The sequence below is a fragment of the Protomyctophum bolini genome (assembly GCF_963924005.1).
Source record: "Protomyctophum bolini genome assembly, chromosome: 1".
Classification (NCBI taxonomy): domain Eukaryota; kingdom Metazoa; phylum Chordata; class Actinopteri; order Myctophiformes; family Myctophidae; genus Protomyctophum; species Protomyctophum bolini.
Window position 1 is genome coordinate 51,333,098 of NC_137862.1, and position 19,277 is coordinate 51,352,374.

Consider the following 19,277-nt stretch of genomic DNA (forward strand, 5'->3'; position numbering starts at 1 on the left):
GACCCGCATTAATTTCTACTTGCAACCTTACTACTACTTTGTGCTACTAGGACTAAGACTAAAAAAATATGTTAAAAAAAATAAAAAAATAAAGTTTGATGAAAAATGTATAATACTTATATAATAATTATATAATAATATAATAAATTAATCATTTACATTTGGGGGATATCTTTCACAATAATGAATAAAACATGTTCTAGATATTCTAATGATCACAAAAAAACATATATTACAATTATTGTACCTACTTTTATTAGGGTAAAGGTCAAAAGTATTAGGTTAAAAAAAATTCAAAATCGCACAGAGTCCAGACATTTTTAATTTGTGTGAATTTCAGCCTGTGTGGGGGGTATTTATATGCAAATATCATGACCAATGGCATTGAAATGGCATTGCAATGAACATCACTGATGACGTTTAGGTGAAAAAAGAACAGAAAAAAATAATAATAATTTAGTAATTCATTAAAATAAAATTGTTGCTAAAAAGCAACGCTGGGTCTTAGAGGGTTAAATAGATTTAAGCAATATTACACGAGAGGGTGTGTGGTTTTTTTTTAAGATATTTTTTATTGGTTTTTTTGAAGGGACAGACAGTAGGCTGACAGGAAACGGGAGAGAGATGGGGGAAGACATGCAGTAAAGGCCGTGTCGGGCTCGGAAGTCGAACCCGCGGCACACTGCGACTGGATTATACCAGTCGGGTGCCCAACGGTTACGCCACCGCCTGGGCGAGAGGGTGTGGTTTAACGTGATTATTGCCACGACAGTGATGCGGTCAGGAACGAGACGTAGTCGAGTTCCGCAAGCATCACTGAAGTTAGGGTTTCAGCGTCTTGCTGAAGGACACTTCGACACTAACTCTGGGGGAGACCGGGATCGAACTGGGAACCTCACGGTTCACCATACCGCTGCTCCTACCGGCCACTCTACCCCTAAGCCGCTGTCGCGCCCCGTTACTCAGGGTGAGAGAATATAGGAACGGAATGCAGGAGAAAAACATGGTCCATTATTAGATTCTGTTATTACCCAGTAAAAGGCGTGTTAATTTAACTCAATTACAGGTACATTTTTACGTTAAATTAACAGGTTACATTGAGTCCTACTTGAGATTATGGCTGTGTTCAGGAGCTATACATTATTCCACTATAGAGCGTCGCAGTCCCGCCCCCTTTCATGACGACGCCAGGCCCAGGAAATGAATCCCAATGCATTTTTCCCATTCAAAACGTATTTATTTAAAGACCTTTTAAGCGAAGCCAACTCGAGTCGTGACAAATCATGACAACAAACACAATATTTTGGACCAAACAAATAATTACTGCCGTTTTCTTCTTCTTTCTAATTCTTTGTTTGGCCCAAAACATTGTGTTTATTGTCAAATGTTGGCTTTGTCCACAGCGTAAACGTCTTTAAATAAATACTTTCTGAACAATTTTCCGGCTCTCTCTCTCTCTCTCTCTCTCTCTCTCTCTCTCTCTCTCTCTCTCGGGCGGGACTGTGACGCTCTATAGCCAGCTTACCTTATTATCCACCTCTGTATTTCTGTGTGCACTGCCTTGCTAATAGAGAGTGCTCTGTATTTTTATGAGCACTTTTCCTTGGGCACGGCTGTATGTTCAGCGTTACCACTGCTCTTACCTAATGTCCCATTTATCATGACTGTCTCCGGTACATTGCGTCCTAGGCAGCTCGCGTTATCTGCTTCTCACCTACACATGTTGTGAACATTCTATTAATGGCACGAGCAGCAAGTTCGACAGTCTATAGTTTATAGTCTACCACTTGAATAGCCATTCCGCAAAATGGTCCCATTGTCATAATGAGAGTCCTGAATACTTTCTCAACCGTGTTATCTGGACATTCACACCGTATAAGGAAAGTCCTGGCAATTCCTGCAGATTCTCAATGACATTTGTAACATTATAACATTTACATATGAGATTGCTACCAACAGTGTAATGATCTTTTAACCCATTCTGACCGGGCACCCATATTGGTGTTAGCATCATGTTATGCTTTACCTATTGAAAAATAGCAGATCTACAAGCTCATATCGCGCCACCGAGTGGCGCGATACGAGCTTGTAGGTCTGCTATTTTTGAAAAATTCGAAGAACGACTGACATTTTTAGAATCTGATCTCAGGTCAGAATGGGTTCATCAGACCAGTGTGTGTCCAGTGGAAACCTCGTATGAATCTGATCTCAGGTCAGAATGGGTTAATGTCTAGGAAGCACATTGCGGCGATTCACTATACTCATCGCAATGCTGGGATTATTCCACCGTCAATCCCCTCCCACTCCCCCTCATTCAAATTCACTTTAACGGGTCGTCCACCTGACTCCGTCTCTTAGCGTCGTTGCTCAAATGCTCACTTCTGTAACTCTGAGAGGATTCTTGAATACCCGACAGCCATGAACCACAACCTGGCTGTTTACCCACGGCCGGGGAAATAGAATGATTCCATTCTCACCCGTCCACTGGAAAAAAGCAATCTAGGGCCCATAATGGAAAGTCAAACAGCCAAATGTGTGAGCATAAGCATGTCGCCAAAAGTCACGAGTCAGCAACAGGCTCAGTTAAGCAGCGTGGTCGTTTAACTGGAGGTCGGGAGGACGCTGTGTGTGTGTGTGTGTGTGTGTGTGTGTGTGTGTGTGTGTGTGTGTGTGTGTGTATGTGCGCGCGCATGCGCGCGGTGGGTAATGTTCCTCGCGGCTAGGAGTCGATTTTGCCTCGTTACTCAGAAAACCAGCTCAGTGGCCTTGTGGTTAGAGTGTCCGCCCTGAGACTGGGAGGTCGGGGTTCGATCCCCGGCCGGGTCATACCAAAGACTCTGAAAATGGAACCCAGTGCCTCCCTGCTTGACACTCAGCATCAAGGGTTGGATTGGGGGTGTAAGTCCCTGTGACATACTAGCGTCATGTCCAGGGGGTGTACTTGTACCTCAAGCTGCCTCACGCTACAGAAACAGGAGATAGGCTCCTGCCCTGTGGGCCTTGATGGCTCGGCAAGGCTACTTACTTAGTTAGTTACTTAGTTACTTAGTTATGTTATGGACGGTCAATGTGATGAACTGGAATAACCCGGATATTGACAACAATACAGCTTATCAACCTAATCACTGCAGGTGTGCATTGGCACTGCCTTCACAATTCTATAGAGGGTATGCGTGTGGCATCATCATCATACCAGGAACTTAAGTGGAAATGCCTACTGATTGGCAAAAAACTACTTTCTGGCCTTGACAGCCCATACATCCAAACAGAAAAGTCCTATTTGATTGCATTAAATGGCTTTAATCAACATTAAACTCACTTTGTCACTCACTGTGCCACTTGATTTGCCACTCGATCTGCCATTCACTTCATGCATGCGCATAGCCTCTATTTGATTACGATTCACCAGGTAACCATTTGATTCTACGATGCATTGTGTTGCATTACTTTGATATATCACTGGCATGGCATGTTACATCAGTCAATACAACATATTTTATAACTAGCTTTAGTATGAAAGCTAGTTGTGTTTATAGGGGCTAGATTTTGAGATGGGTAAATGTAGATCATGGGGTTCGTGTGTTGTTTGTTACCATATAACCACTACAGGTTATTTAGCAAATACAACAAGATTATCTATAACCTCTGTCCGGATGACAGACAAACATACACAAACAAAAACATGTCTTGGCTGTTCTTTTCCATTTCATTATGCCAATAAGCCTCCCCACACGTGTTGCCACTGTTATTGCACCAAAGTTGCAATATATATGAACGTTCAATAACGACAATGACCAAACCAAAGTGGCTATATGCTATACAGCTTATAAATCATGGCACGGTTTGACTGCATGGTTACTCTGTTACTATACTGCAAAACAACATATAGCTGGCTATAGTAACTAGCCGCTATAGTCTACATAATTCTGAACATACAGTACACGAGAACAAAATGTCCGCTGCTGTGTGAATAGTCAATTGACTCAATTTGCACAGCGTTGCGCAATATAGTGCAAGACAGGAGCATATAGACCAGATCAAAGCATGCAAGGAAAACTAGCATGCATCAGCACCAGAACAGGTCTATAATGCATATACAGTATATATAATACACTGTACAGTACATAGTACACACCTCTCCACAAACACCCCCCCACCGCCACGATACCTCTAACTAGCTCTTGTTGCACTCCACTCCTGTTCCACTTCAACCTGTCAGTCTCGCCTCCCCATACACACGTACTGTATTCAGCACGCCCGCACGCACAGACGCACGCATGCACGCCCCTGGCCCCCCACCTTCCAATCTGTGGAGGCCATTAGTTGGACAGCCAGGCGGTATAGAGTGTTGTGTGTACGGTATTAGCGTACACGGCGGAGAGAGTGTTTATATGCTGATGATGGTGAAATGATAATTAGAGCCAGAGAGAGAGAGATTGAGTCAATACGAGTATAATTAATTTTTTTTAAGCGTGAGCTTTTTATTGGTACAGAGGCAATCAGGCTGCTAATGAGGGGGCCTGATAGAACTTCTTCCAAGGGTGGAACCCAGTGAAATGAATAGCTCTAATGGCTTTTGGCATGGAAGCTCTTCGCTGTGTTATTTATTGCGCTAATGTCTGAGTTTGTATATCTGCCAGGGTTTTTGGGAAAAAAATCATCCCCAACACCCACTTGATCATTGTAAGGACAAATGACATCGCTCTCCATTTGCAGTCGCACGCACGCACGCACGTCCACGCACGCACGCACACACAAATCATGGCTGCACAAATCCCGGCGATGTGCAAATACGCAGACACACACAGCGATATGAATATTATGACTATAAATAGATTCCATAGCCCATTAAGACCCGTCTTTTCAAAATTGTCATTAATTAAAGCTTAGAAATGCTCAAAGTAATTTCTCTTTAATGAACTCGTTCAATTAAGTCTGCCCTCTTTTGGGTTTAATCCTCTCTTCTTTAAGCACACTTTAAGCTCGCTCTCTCTCTCTCTCTCTCTCTCTCTCTCTCTCTCTCTCTCTCTCTCTCTCTCTCTCTCTCTCTCTCTCTCTCTCTCTCTCTCTCTCGCTTCTCACTTTCTCTACCCCTTGCCTTAACGTGCACGGACTCTACATTTTGCCTTGTGGATATAGAGTTAGTTATAGCGTTAAACTTTTCTCATCCCTCATCTCTTCCCCCCGCGTGGACTCGTCGACCCCTTTAGTCTTTCCATTGCACTGTACATTGCCAGGGCGATACTTCCCACCCTGTAATGTAAGTATAAGTAAGTATTAAGTAGCCTTTGCCGAGCCATAAGGCCCTGTGATGTACCTCTGCTTGCCAAAATGAAGAAGAGAAGAGAAACACGCACATACGTAGACACCCACAGTATGGGTTCATCATGTTATAGACTCGAAGAAACACGCACGCACACACGCAGGCACGCACGCACGCAGGCACGCACGCACGCAGGCACGCAGGCACGCACGCACGCACGCAGGCACGCACGCACGCACGCACGCACACACGCAGGCACGCACGCACGCACACTCACTTTCAGGGTGATGCTAAATATAGACCATATAATCAGAATTTCCTTTGCCCTGTGCACATTGCAACAGCCTTGCAGAACCCCGGCTATATAGCCTTTGATTTGACACAGAACACACCCAGATAAGCATATAAGGAATGATACTCCTCTCACTCTCCTCTTCTCTGGACCTATAGCATAGCACATCCTATATCTTCTGCTTCAGTTGCCTCAGTCTTTTTTAATTGTAAATTCTTTTTTTTAATCTTTATTACAATGAAAGTATATCCTTTTCCTATTGCTATATCCTGTATGTGTTAACACTTTGAGGGCTTTGACATAATACCCAGGCTACCGGGATTGTTTAATTACCTTTTGGAGCATACGCCGAAGTATTTGCGTCCTTTGATCGGAAGAACATCCGCTAGAAAACGCTCAGCCGACAGAAAAAGCCACTTCCGTGATCCGGGGTCATGTATAGACAAAGAGCAAAGCGAGCTAAGATTGTCCCTACACCCTCGTTCACTTTGCATTGGACTCAGTTTCCCAGAAGCCCTTGTTGCAAGCCAACGGTTGGTTGATTTCCGGTTATGTCATCATTAACTCGTCACCTGCAGGCCCGCGACAAATCAGCTATTTCTTTTAATTTAAATTATTACAAAACGGCGAATTAAACACATAAAACAAATAGCGGGTTTAGCGTATATTACACAGGGGAAAAACATGGATTAAATAGCGTGGAACACGGATTATGACGCTAAACTGTTTAATGTAGCGGCATGTCTCTTGTGCACACATATACACGTGCACGCACGCACACATGCACACACACACACGGAGAAAAAAAAGGAAATAATAATGATTTAATTTAATATAACACTCACATAGACAAGCTCATACACTCATTTATTGCTGTTTTTTTTACCGGACTGCAATGGAAATAAGCCGTTGGCTTTCTTGCATTCATCGCTTTGATGGTGCAGGTGTATAATTATGTGTATTTTCTGTACATGTAAACATTGTCAATAAACATATCAATCAATCAATCAAAACTCTCTCTCTCTCTCTCTCTGTGTAGCGTTCTGTGAGGAGGGGTGCAGAAGTGGAGGGACCTGTGTTTCACCGAACACATGTGTGTGCCCTTCAGGATTCACAGGGCGCCATTGTGAGACAGGTAAGATGGTGAAGCCCGCCGCATGGCGCCAACAACACTGGGCTGTCTAAGTTATCCGTCACGTATATGCCAATTAAGATTTTTCTTTTTCTTTTTAAGCATCAAAAAATGACATTCCAGATAAGACTCGCATCCTCTCCCTCTTGCACACTATTCACTATTGTCATTCTTCCTAGGTTCTTTAACGTCTCTCTCCTATAGCAGCTCCCACGTTTTCGTTCTGCCAGTATCCTCTCCTGTGTTACTGTATCGCTGTCTTTCACGTTCCATAATCCTCCTCTCCTCTCCTCTCCTCTCCTCTCCTCTCCTCTCCTCTCCTCTCCTCTCCTCTCCTCTCCTCTCCTCTCTTGCTGAAATGTTTCTATAGCTGACTAAAGACATTTTTGTTCTGAAGGACAATTGGAAGAGTGTCCTCTGGGCTCAAAGAGTCTATAAAAGTATCTGATAGAAATTACGCCACATGTAACCGTATAGCCATTTAGTACAGGCTATACTATTAACTATTAACACCAGGAGGTTGTTAATAGTTGGTGATAACCTGCGTGTAATGCATGTTCTCCCAGAGGAATGCCCTGCGAGCCTCCACTCCATATTCCAATATGGGCCATCTTACCGAATGCCTCCCAACACACTTACTAGTGCTAGTCACCGAGGTCCAGGTGTGAAAAGAAGCAGAGCACTAATGATGGTCGATTGTTTGGTCTTGTTTAACACCCTCCGCGCCATTGCCTTAGATTAATGTCAATTCATTAATAAAACGCTTGCCGCCATTGCCGTAGCCCTTCGGCAATTGTTGTTTTATAGTGCATTTGATCGATCGAGCCATAATGCTACTTACGTTAGCCGGTTAGCTAGCTGTGTTGTTAGCACAGCATTGGATCGTTCATCTTAGTTCGTCGTCGCCATAAGAATCCATTCTATCCGTTTCTTTCAATCGCCTGTATCTCCTATTCCTTGTCCCAGATGGCATTTTTGGTCAAAACAGCGTTTCTTTGACGGCACGAGCCGACGTTGTGGAGGTCTATAGTGTACCCGGCATGATGTGATCATATAAACAAAGGTTGTCATGGAAACGTAAAGCTGGCAGAGATGAGCTCACTTCCGGTTGAGGCAAAATGTGGCTTTTCAAAATAAGAGCTCAAATTAAAAAAATGCTGGCGTGAATTAGGACCTAATTTATCAATAAATGGCGGCAGTCTAAGTGTTAATGTTTGTCTTTCTATAGACAAACATTAAAAACACCATTGACAATGGACTGTTTAGTCTCCAACACAAACATTAAATGCCATTAAGAGTTTAATGTTTGTTTTCAAAATGCTATCGGGCTAACAGTACACACGGTAACTCTGTCATTTCTCGACCGTTTCGGACGCAGGGCGGCCGACCCGGCCCCCTGGGTGCGTTCCTGCGGGTCTGTAAGTTCTGGGGACCCCCACACGGAGTTGCACCACTTAATTCACACGGGTGTGATTTTTTTTAAGTTGAAGTGTCTGCATTTGATGCGAACCTACACTGTGGCCACACTCACACACACTGTGACCACACCCACACACAATGTGACCACACCCACACACACTGTGACAACACCCACACACAATTCAATTCAATTCAAAGAGCTTTATTGGCATGAGAAAACATACGTTTACATTGCCAAAGCAGAAAGAACAATACAACAATACAGCAATACAGTCATAACGAAAATGATGTACATTTGAAGGTCAGAATCTTCAATAGATCAAAATGTACCACGGTCACTCGATGCAGGTATAGTGCAGGAATATACACAATGATTAGTCTTTAAGGTGGTTGTGTTCCATTTGATATCCTTCTCCTATCACAGCAACTCACAAATCTTGCTGCTGTGTTTTGCACATTGTTGTACTTCGCCCAGCAGATATGGGAGTTTTTTGTCATTGGTCATGTTTTCAAAATCTCCGTGTGTGGTTGTAATCTGTGGGAAGTATGTGTCTCTGATGTCTTGGTACAATGGACAGATGGTTAGGAAGTGTAGCTCGGTTTCCACTTCATTCTGTGTGCAGTGGGTGCATAGTCTGTCTTCTCTCGGGATACAGGTCTGCCACACACAATGCCTATTCCTGTCAGTGGTGGAAAATAAGTAGATTTGCTCACGTAGTGAACACAATTTGGAGGTGTCACAACGCATTGTGAGCTTGTAGATCGGCTATTTTCAGCATGCAACAAAGTGTAAAATCAAGGCCCGCCAAAATACTTTGTCAACAAAATCAACTAATTAGTCAAATAAAACAAAACATTTCACATGACTAAAATACGACTAAATCAAAATGTGCTGTCAAAATTAACACAGGTCTGCTTTTCATCAAATATTGTGTTTCTGGTTTGCATTATTTCATTAATACATTCTAAAAAGCGTAAAAAAAAAAATAATTTGCTCCTTATTTTTGAGTGGTGCAAGTGCAACCACTCCTATATAGACAGCTACGCATGTGTGTAGCAGGTTTAGCCTTTTTTTTCCCCTCCCCAGTTTAGTCATTCGTTCAATCATTTCCTCCCCACACATTTCTGTGTTGCCACTGCTGTTGTACCCAATCGTCTCTCACCTGCTGCTAAAGGACCCCCGCTGGGAGAATGTAGTGCATCAGCTCTACTGCTCCTTTTCAGCATTTCCTATACTGACAGGAGCCAGATGCACTGCAAACCATGCACTCCACGGTGGTTGGCAACTATATACTGTACTGTACCGTACCCCTGTACTATACTTTACCTTACTGTACCCCTGCGTTACCCACTCGTGTTTTATTTCTGTTCCGTAGACGGGTTTGGAGTCTGTTTTTTTCATCTATCCCTCTGGCTGCACAGCGAAATCTATAGTGTTCTTTTAAAGGTATATACTTGTTGTTTGGTTGTGATGATCCTCCCTGTACTATGGAGTGTGCTGACCATATAAGGAGTTCCTCCCTGTCCCCAGTTAACCCCTGGGTTAACTAGGTTTCGTTGTTGGCTATATAGGTGGCCCAGCTTTCATCCAATCAGGATATAGAGAGGGGCCTTCCGCCAATCATCATCGGGCGGAAGCGGGCCTCGGTGTGTGTGCTGTTGGCCTGTTGCGCGCGCGCGCGCGTGTGTGTGTGTGTGTGTCCACTGCCCACTGTAGTGCATGTGCAGTTGTGCACATCTTGTTACCGGGGCGGACCGGAGGGTTTTCCAAATCACCCAATCTCTTGTCTCTCAGAGAACAGAGTATGAACTATACTGTACTGTACTGTACTGTACTGTACTGTACTGCTACTAATGAGGATCCGCCCGATGGTCCTCTGGCTGCAGCCTGCATGGGGCTGCTACAGATGGACTTACTGTACAAGAATGTCTCTCTCTCTCCCTCTGTCTCTCTCTCTCTCTCTCTCCCTCCCTCTCTCTCTCTCTCCCTCTCTCTATCCATCCCTCTCCCCCTCTCCCTCTCTCTCTCTCTCTCTCCCTCTCCATCTGTCTCTCTCTGTCCCTCTCTATCTGTCCCTATCTCTCTCTATCCCTCCCTCTCCCCCCGTCTCTCCCCCCGTCTCTCCCCCCGTCTCTCCCCCCGTCTCTCCCCCCGTCTGTCTGTCTGTCTGTCTGTCTGTCTGTCTGTCTGTCTGTCTGTCTGTCTGTCTGTCTGTCTGTCTGTCTGTCTGTCTGTCTGTCTGTCTGTCTGTCTGTCTGTCTCGATGTGTGTGTCTCTCCCTCTCAATGCATGCGTCTCTCTCTCTCTCCCTCTCCCTCTCGATGTGTGTCTCTCTCTCGTTATCTAGCTGTCCATTCTTCTCTGTGTGTCTCTCTCTGAGTCTATCTTCCTCTGTCTGTCTGTCTGTCTCTCTCTCTCTCTCTCTCTCTCTCCGTCTCTCTCACTTACCTCCTGTACTGTTGTTAAGGTCTTCGGTGCAATAAACAATTCTCTCAGTCCCACTGACTTCTCCTAGGATAGATAGGAGGAGTAAACTATATACCACAGCTCACAGGTGTGTGTGTGTGTGTGTGTGTGTGTGTGTGTGTGTGTGTGTGTGTGTGTGTGTGTGTGTGTGTGTGTGTGTGTGTGTGTGTGTGTGTGTGTGTGTGTGTGTGTGTGTGTGTGTGTGTGTGTGTGTGTGTGTGTGTGTGTGTGCGTGCGCGCGCCATGGGAAAGGAATAGATCAGTGGTTCTCAATCCTTTTTTTAAAGCTCTGGATGACTAGCATATCTATCTCAGTTAAATAATGACTGTTAAGGGGGGCACGGTGGCACAGTTGGTAGTGCTGTCGCCTCACAGCTAGAAGGTCCTGGGTTCGATTCCCGCTGGGGACGCTGTGGGCACTGGCGGCGTGTTCCCTCCTCCGCGTCATCAGTGCCCATACCCGAGGCGGGGGTTGGCGAAAGGGCCTTTCTGTGTGGATTTTGCATGTTCTCCCCGTGTCCCCTAGGGTAGATACTCTCACAAAAAACATGCCGTAATCCTGGTCTCTAAAACTACCTCCCCCTGGCCAGCCGGGGCGCCTGATGGAGGGGAAAGGAACTGGTCGGAATAACGTGTCCCTTCCACGCGCTACGTCCGGCCGGGGAAATTCCCCTCTGTCAAGTGAAAAGAAGCAGCTTGGACTCCTCATGCATAGAAGGAGGCATGAGGTCAGTCTGCTGTCCCCCCAGGTTGGCAGAGGAAGTGTAGCGCCCAGGATTACATTAGATAATTGGCACTGGGTGAAAAGAAAACTGGGTTACAAAATCGTGGGATAAAAAATTCTTAAGAAAAAAAATAATAATGACTGTTAAGGGCTTTATTTAATTCACCTCCAATTAATTAATTAAGTAAAATTACTTCCTGAAGAGACCCATTTAGACAAAAAATGTCTGACAGTTTTCTGAAAAAATGTTTCCATGTCAGTGGTTCTCAAACATTTTCATGTCAAGGACCCCAACATTATCTGTATTTGGCCGCGGACCCCCATCTGAAAATATGTTGTTCCAGGACCCCCCCCCCCCCCCCAGAAGCAAAGATTTGAGTTAAAAAGCCACATTTTCACGATTTTTCAAAAATCTATTCTTCAATAGCTAAAGTATATAACATAATGCTTAAAACACCAAAAGGGGTTAATTTCAAGCTCCCCCCCCACCACACAACGCCCCCCAACACAACAGTGGTCCTCCCCAGGTTTATTCCTAGTGAGGCTGGTGGTCCCTGGTTCATATATCAGTTAAGCCCTGGTCTAGAGCAATAATACTGTAGCTAGTGTTAGCAGTGTCAGGAAGAAATGCCTTGGGACACATACAGCATTATATTGTCCTTGTGTAACAGTAAGAGGTAAGGTGTTGTCAAACAACACAAATCTGCAGCACCTCAAACACTCTGCAAAGAGCATGGTGATGTAAGATTGCCTTTGGGAGGAAATAACAAATACAGTGAATAGGCCTATACTGTATACGTTTGACAAGCTGGCCCTATATATATGAGAATGCATTTCTCATTGTAAAGCCCATGCAGTATACATGAGCCCAATTCATATTTTGCCAAATATATAGTACACCAAATAACGATCTCAGAAGCACATCCTGAGCACACTTCTACGTGAGATAGATCCGTCGGGGGCAGTCATTATAGTGTAATGTGCATGCACATCTGCCATCTAATGTGTGCCACAAATATGTACGTGACTCGTAGACTATATACAGTGGGGTTCCCTTCCTTTTTGCCGGCCCAGTACCCATAGTTACCTCTAGGTATTTAAAAGTACCTGGGTACCTATGGAAGTCACACCTCTGATGGGTGTGGTTTAGTCTTAAGGGGTGTTTTCTTTTCACCTACTGTGTAATATAATAAACAGACAGTAGGTGGCAGTAGGGCAGTAGGACAGAGGCCAGTGCAGTATACAGCTCAAGTCCAAGCAGGTGGGCGGCAGATGGGGTTGACCCCAACATTGCGGAATATGCACTGCTGATATGTGTGAACACACACCCCATGGTCCACCTCTCCTATCCCCACATGGGTGACCACTACACTGCACAGTGAGTCCCAGGAAATACCAAACACGTCACGTCTTTACCTCCAGGAATTGGTCAATTCACCCATTGCGGAACCTATATATAATGCCAATGCGCCTGACCTATAACGGTTTTTTGTTTTGCATTTTGTTTTTGCCATAAGACTTCCCATGCAGCACCTTTTTCACAGACAGGAAGCCACACTTCCAATACGGGCCAGACTTATTTTGGCCTATTTTTGTGGCAGGCGTTTAATTTTGCAAGTGCATCTCCGCAGTAGCACCTGTAGACTCCACAAGCACTAACAAAAGTTGTGTATAGTATAGTTACTTATTTTCCTTCCACGGTTATTCTTAAAGCATATACCCACGTACCCACTGAACAGCACCGGGACTGCATGGTATATAGTTGATGTAACACTATACTGCCACTGAGTGGGTTTCAATTACAGGAAGACGGTTACGGTTATGGGGTATAAGAGCACACAATGGTGGCGCCGCCAAAGGAGGGCCAACAAAAGGATCCCTGTGATAATGGTTGATGATGAGAAGCCTTATATACTGTAGAATGCATAAGCGTTCTCGTTTGCATCATAATGGAAGGAAACAGGAAAATGTGGATTGCCATGTGGAATAGAGTCTGACCCTCTCCTGGTTGTAACCATGATTGGTGGCTTGTGTGTGTGTGTGTGTGTGTGTGTGTGTGTGTGTGTGTGTGTGTGTGTGTGTGTGTGTGTGTGTGTGTGTGTGTGTGTGTGTGTGTGTGTGTGTGATGCCAAAGGAAGGTCACCTGTCCACATCACTGCTACAGAGAATGAAAGGGACATGATTTTTATGTACAGTATGTACTATGTACACACACACACACACACACACACACACACACACACACAAAACACAAAACACACACACACACACACACTGGGTGACAAATGGCTTCATGAAACTACTCGGCTGTGGCATTATTGACTCTGTGCACCTGAAATGAGCTTTTATTATGTCCAAATAAATAGACCTATGCGTATAGTTGTCGGTTGTTATGAGATGAATAGGGTTTTTTTTTTTTAAAGAGAAAAAGTATAGCCGCTGTCCTCCAAGGCCAATTCACAGCACATGCTTTGAGCTGAATCGTATCCTTACTATAGCCTATAAAATATAAATATTGTTAACAGCAGGAAAACCCCCTCTAGTTCTCCTTAGTTTCACATGAGTCAGTCTGATCCAACATCAGTTATAGCTCGTTCTGCGCGGGAAACCCCTTTTGGGGGTTTTAAGCATTATGTTATACTTTAGCTATTGAAAAATAGCAGATCTATACAAGCTCGTAGCGCGGCACCGAGTGCCGCGCTACGAGCTTGTATATGGTCTGCTATTTTTTTGAAAAGTCGTGAAAATGCGGCACAAATCTTTGCATATATTCTTTCAGATCGGACGTTTTTAACTCAAATCTTTGCTTCTGGGGGGGGGGGGGGGGGGTGGGTCCTGGAACTACATATTTTCAGATGGAGGTCGGCGGCCGATTACATTATATATTTTGCTGTCCTTGACATGAAAATGACTGACATAGAAACACAAAACAACGTTTTTTTATTTTCTTCAGAAAACTGATTTATAGAAGACATTTTGTAGAATCGTCCTCGGGTCTGAATGGGTTAACGCAACAGACAATCTAAACTGAGATCTGTGTCAATGTCCTCCGCGGTATATGTCGGTGGAGGTTTTGGCCTTCTCCAGGGCTATGCGCATTGTCACCTACGTAAATAGCAGATCTACAAGCTCATAGCGCGCCACCGAGTGGCGCGCTACGAGCTTGTAGGTCTGCTATTTTTTGAAAAATCGAAGAACGACTGACATTTTTAGAATCTGATCTCAGGTCAGAATGGGTTAATCAGACCAGTGTGTGTCCAGTGGAAACCTCGTATGAATCTGATCTCAGGTCAGAATGGGTTAACAGCATGGTTCTCGGCCGGAAACCGGTGGTATATTGCCCACTCCAGGTCCTTACCCCAAGAAAAGTATCTCAGGGAGAAATATCGTTATGTTTAGTTTAGAAAAATAAATGGCTATCTATCATAGACTGTAAAAAAAAATATGGACAAAGCGTTCCCCGGGGTCTAACATGAGCGTAAAATGAAGCCTGTGTCAGTGGAAGTCGCCATCTTTCTAGATCCGTTTTGGTCCAGCTGGCCATTGGCTGGCCCAGACAACGAGGCGGGACTTCCCCCCCCTTCTTCTCCGTTGGTTTTTATTTTGACTCGAGTGGGAGGGGAATCCCTATCATAGACTGTAACGGTAGCCACGCCCCTCAGAACATACGCGACTTTATGGTCATTTTTTTAATTAATGGGACCATAATTTTCCAAAAAGAATATTATGACATTAGAAATTAGACTTTAAACTAGTGACTGGAAGCAGAAAGTATTCATGACCATGTTTATTAAGGTAATACAGTCTAGGTGAAGTTGGGCCCAAATACATGGACTTCTATGGGGCTATGGGTTTTTCTGGGTTCAATGACAGCGCCACAACAGGCCATTATATGAACTTTCATTTCCTTAGTGGCTTCACAAAATATCTGTCTGACTGCCCCCCTGCTATCTATCTAGCTTCTTTTCAGTGTGAATATGAATGGCAATACAAGTGTAATAATAATAATAATAATAATAATGAAGTGTTTTTTGCTTTTCTATAAGCTCTTTTGGGGTTTTTTTCACACAGAGCTTGTAGATCTTATTTAGATATTTGGATATCTAAATATCTAAATAAGATTTTTGAAAAATCGTGAAAATGTGGCGCAAATCTTTGCATATACATTTTCTTTCAGAGGGAACGTTTTTAACTCAAATCGCGGCTTTCTCAAATCGTTGCTTTAGTGGTGCATCTGTTACTTATATATGTTATACTGTTAGCCTAAATCTATTTATTGACAAAGTATCGCACCCTACTGCAGTGAACGCACCTTGTTATCTGTCTTTCAATCATGAGTTCTGCCAACATCCAATTATATTACCTAATTGGTGTGTTTGGTTGCTATGGGAAACCGCAGTAGATTGATTGATTGATCTCATTATATTGTATCCGCGAAACATTCCTCCTCCTTTGCATCTGCTTCCATGTACACAAGTTGTATATAAATGCAATGGTTTATATCTAGAATCATGCACTTGATTTAGTTGACATTAATTAGTGAATTAATACTGCCTTCTCCTGTGATATATAATGTGAGTTTCCATTAAAGCATTTTTTTTTACTTGACATTGTCACGATTTGTAAAGACTGGCAGACCCAAAAGCAGAATTTAATACAACAAAGCCAAAGTCTTAAGGCTCATACATAGTCTGGATTTTCGGTGGTGGGGTGACCACCGAACTACAACATGACGTCACGAGCCGCGGTGAAGAGCAAACCACCGCCACCGCTCCAGCCCTTCTCTCTGTTTTTACTCACCACCGCTCAACGTTATTTCAGCTCCGGTGGTCAGCTCACCACCGGAGCGGTGGTCACCTCACCACCGAAAATCCAGACTATGAATAGGCCTTTAGAGAGGTTGACTATAGAAGCGTTACCACGCACGGAGGTTGTGAAACGATCTGGCATCGGCGCGGGGAGAAGATACATTGATAGACTGGAGGATGATTAGCTGATGCCAGGCAGGTGAGGGAGATTAGGGAACTGGAACCAGGTGTGCCAAACTGGGAACTAGAGCCAAGCCTATGCCCAAAACACACGCCCTCTCACAAAGAGACACACACTCACGCACGAGCACGCGCGCACACACACACACACACACAGACACACACACACACACACACACCCACACACACACACACACACACACACACACACACACAGGGGCAGTGGTGGCCTAAAAGGGTTAGAGGAGTGATTGTCGTCACTCACCCAACACCGCTGAAGTGCCCTTGAGCAAGGCACTGAACCCCCAACTGCTCCCCCTGGAGCTGCTTATAGTGGCCAACAGTATAAGACTGTGGTTGTACTGGTCAGCTCCCACAGCACCCTGTGCTCAGCTATACTTCCCTGGATAAATAAAGAATAAAACAACGCATAGACAGACACTGACAGACTGTGACAGACATAGATGGATCCAGTGTAAATATCTATAAGAACCGGGGTGATATAATCCACTTTATTGGCATTAGTAAGTCTGATTGTTTTTGGGGAGGAATTTGAAGACACTATTACAGTATAGTCAACGTTACTGAAGATGAATGAACGTACCCGTTTTTTAAAAATATTGCTGAAAATTAAGCACTTTAAATCTTGATATATGGGGATTTTTGGGCGGAAACCCCTTTTGGTGTTTTAAAGCATTATGTTATACTTTAGCTATTAGTCTAGTAGCCAGCCCATAGAGCCCCATTGTGAAGCCGGACATGTTGAGTACACCAATAAGGTTTTATGTTAGAAATGTTTAGTATGGGTCCCCAGCATGTAGAAACTGTTGAATGCTAACTTGCATTATGTTGAGCAATTTTCATAATTGGCATAATATGTGACCATACCAATTACAACCTATAGAAGGCAAAATATTCAAAATTTCATCATGCGTTATGTAGCATGTGACATGTCAAAATAGGGGTTTTTTCATGATGCTGAATCCATTCCAAGCATTAGTTTGGCAAAAAAGAAACACTCACTGGGCTAAAAACGGCCAATGCCGTCATCACAAAGTGATGATGTCAGTGGGCATGGCCTACAAACATGCTGGGGACCCATACTAAACATGTTCGGGTTCACTTTTTGGCTACTAGGCTATATTGAAAAATTGTGAAAATGTGCCTCAAATCTTTGAATATATATATTATTACAGAATGAACATTTTAACTCAAATCTTTGCTTCTTTCGACGTCAGGCCTAAATGGGTTAAGGTGGCTGGTGAAATTCAGGTCTGATATTATTCAGGCTACATTTTATCAGATGGGGGTTGCCATCCAAATGCAGATAATTCTGGGGCTCCTTGACATGAAAATGTTGGAGAATGACTGACATAGAAACATGGGTTTTTCAGAAAACTGTCAGGATTTAGAAGGCATTTGTAGAATCGTCCTCTAGTCTAAATGTTGGCCGAATGTCAAGGCAGTAGGAGGAGGTTTTCAGTTGTTGTATAATGACCTCAAATGTTCACAGTGCAGTAAGTTTATAGGATAAAATGGTGTCATGGCATTTTGATTTCGTTTTAAATGGACACACCTGGTCAAATTCTTTGAAGGCTCTGGTGGATATAAAGTTCAGAGGCTACAGAAACAGGAGGGTTTGTTAGCCTGTGTAGCTAACGTACATTATTATCGTTTTTGGCAATGATGTCAGACTCTGAGCAAAAGGACCGCCTTGCAATTGTTTCTAGGTGTCATAATGCATTTATAGCTTTTAGTATTATGTTGTCATCGTGACATGTAATAATGGGATAAACTTTGGTTATGTATTAAAGAAAAGGTGCTGCTAATTTAGAAAGTTTGCACTTACAAGTTACAGTGCTTGTCAAGTTGTCATTACAATGCTTGTTACACTTTGAAACTGACTGTCGCCTAATTCAGTAAAGTGAAAACAATAAATGCAATTACTTTATTTCATTATAGCAAACAGTTAGGTTTTGACCTACGGCATGCATCTACCTAGTACCTCTTCAGTCTTTTCTGCTCGTCTATTTCATTTTTTAACTGTCAGAGTCTGTAAAAAAGAGCCTTTTAGAGTCTTTTCGAGTGTGCAAAATTGTTGTGCAGTATGTGGGACAGTGGGGTAACGCAGCTCAGAGAGATAAGGGACTGCACTTCACACTAAACAAGTCAGCAAGAATGGTGTTCTTTAAGATGTGTGTTTGAAATATAGGTACAACTTACAAGTGAACTGCCCAGTATAACGGGATGGCCTTCAGTACTTGAATGTGTGAGACAACATTCTGTTACATTACACAAATAAAATAAGATTCCAAAATCGTTTTAAAGATATTTCTTTTGCCTTTTATTGGTTTTTTGAAGGGCCAGACAGTATAGGCTGACAGGAAACGGGAGAGAGATGGGGGAAGACACGCAGTAAAGGCCGTGTCGGGCTCGGGAGTCGAACCCGCGGCACACTGCGACTGGATTACCATGTCGGGTGCCCAGACGGTTACGCCACCGCCTGGGCCTCCAAAATATATATATTTTTAAATTGTCACGGGAAAAAACATATATCTCAGGGTCGGGAAGAAAGATAGTAGAATAATATATATTTTCTCCCCTTCATATCCCAATTCGATAATAAAAAAAAGCCAATTCCCAGTCCCCCTGCTTCTCTATGAGTACTCCGTCCCTGCTATAGTCCCCACAGTATAGGGCATTGGTAGGGTGAAGATAGTCACAGGTCTCCTCCGAGACCCGAGCCGTCAAGCCACCAGCTTCTTTTCACCTGACATTTAAGAGCCTCACTAGGGAGGGGGGGGGGGCGTAACGCATGTGGAGGAACACGCTATCCTCCCTAGTCCCCCCCTTCCTGACCGTTTGTACGGATGATCAATGCAGCGACAGAAATCAACAAGGGGCTATTGTGCTCGTTGGATCAAGTCTATGCTCCGTGGAGTCTATATAATTATGCTCCATGGTGGTGGAAAATATTATAAATCTGATGATT

At 43.7% G+C, this 19,277-nt stretch overlaps 1 protein-coding gene across 1 annotated transcript in view; it reads left to right on the forward strand.

Moving 5' to 3' along the window:
* LOC308312882 (protein kinase C-binding protein NELL1-like) overlaps positions 1-19,277 on the forward strand; it is a gene marked incomplete at both ends in the record, with an annotated part of 297,622 nt that overhangs the window by 232,237 nt on the left and 46,108 nt on the right. Inside the window, one exon of the mRNA XM_080759648.1 lies at positions 6,595-6,690. Within this exon, the coding sequence (XP_080615774.1) occupies positions 6,595-6,690 (96 nt within the window). The remainder of the gene's footprint in view (positions 1-6,594; positions 6,691-19,277) is intronic.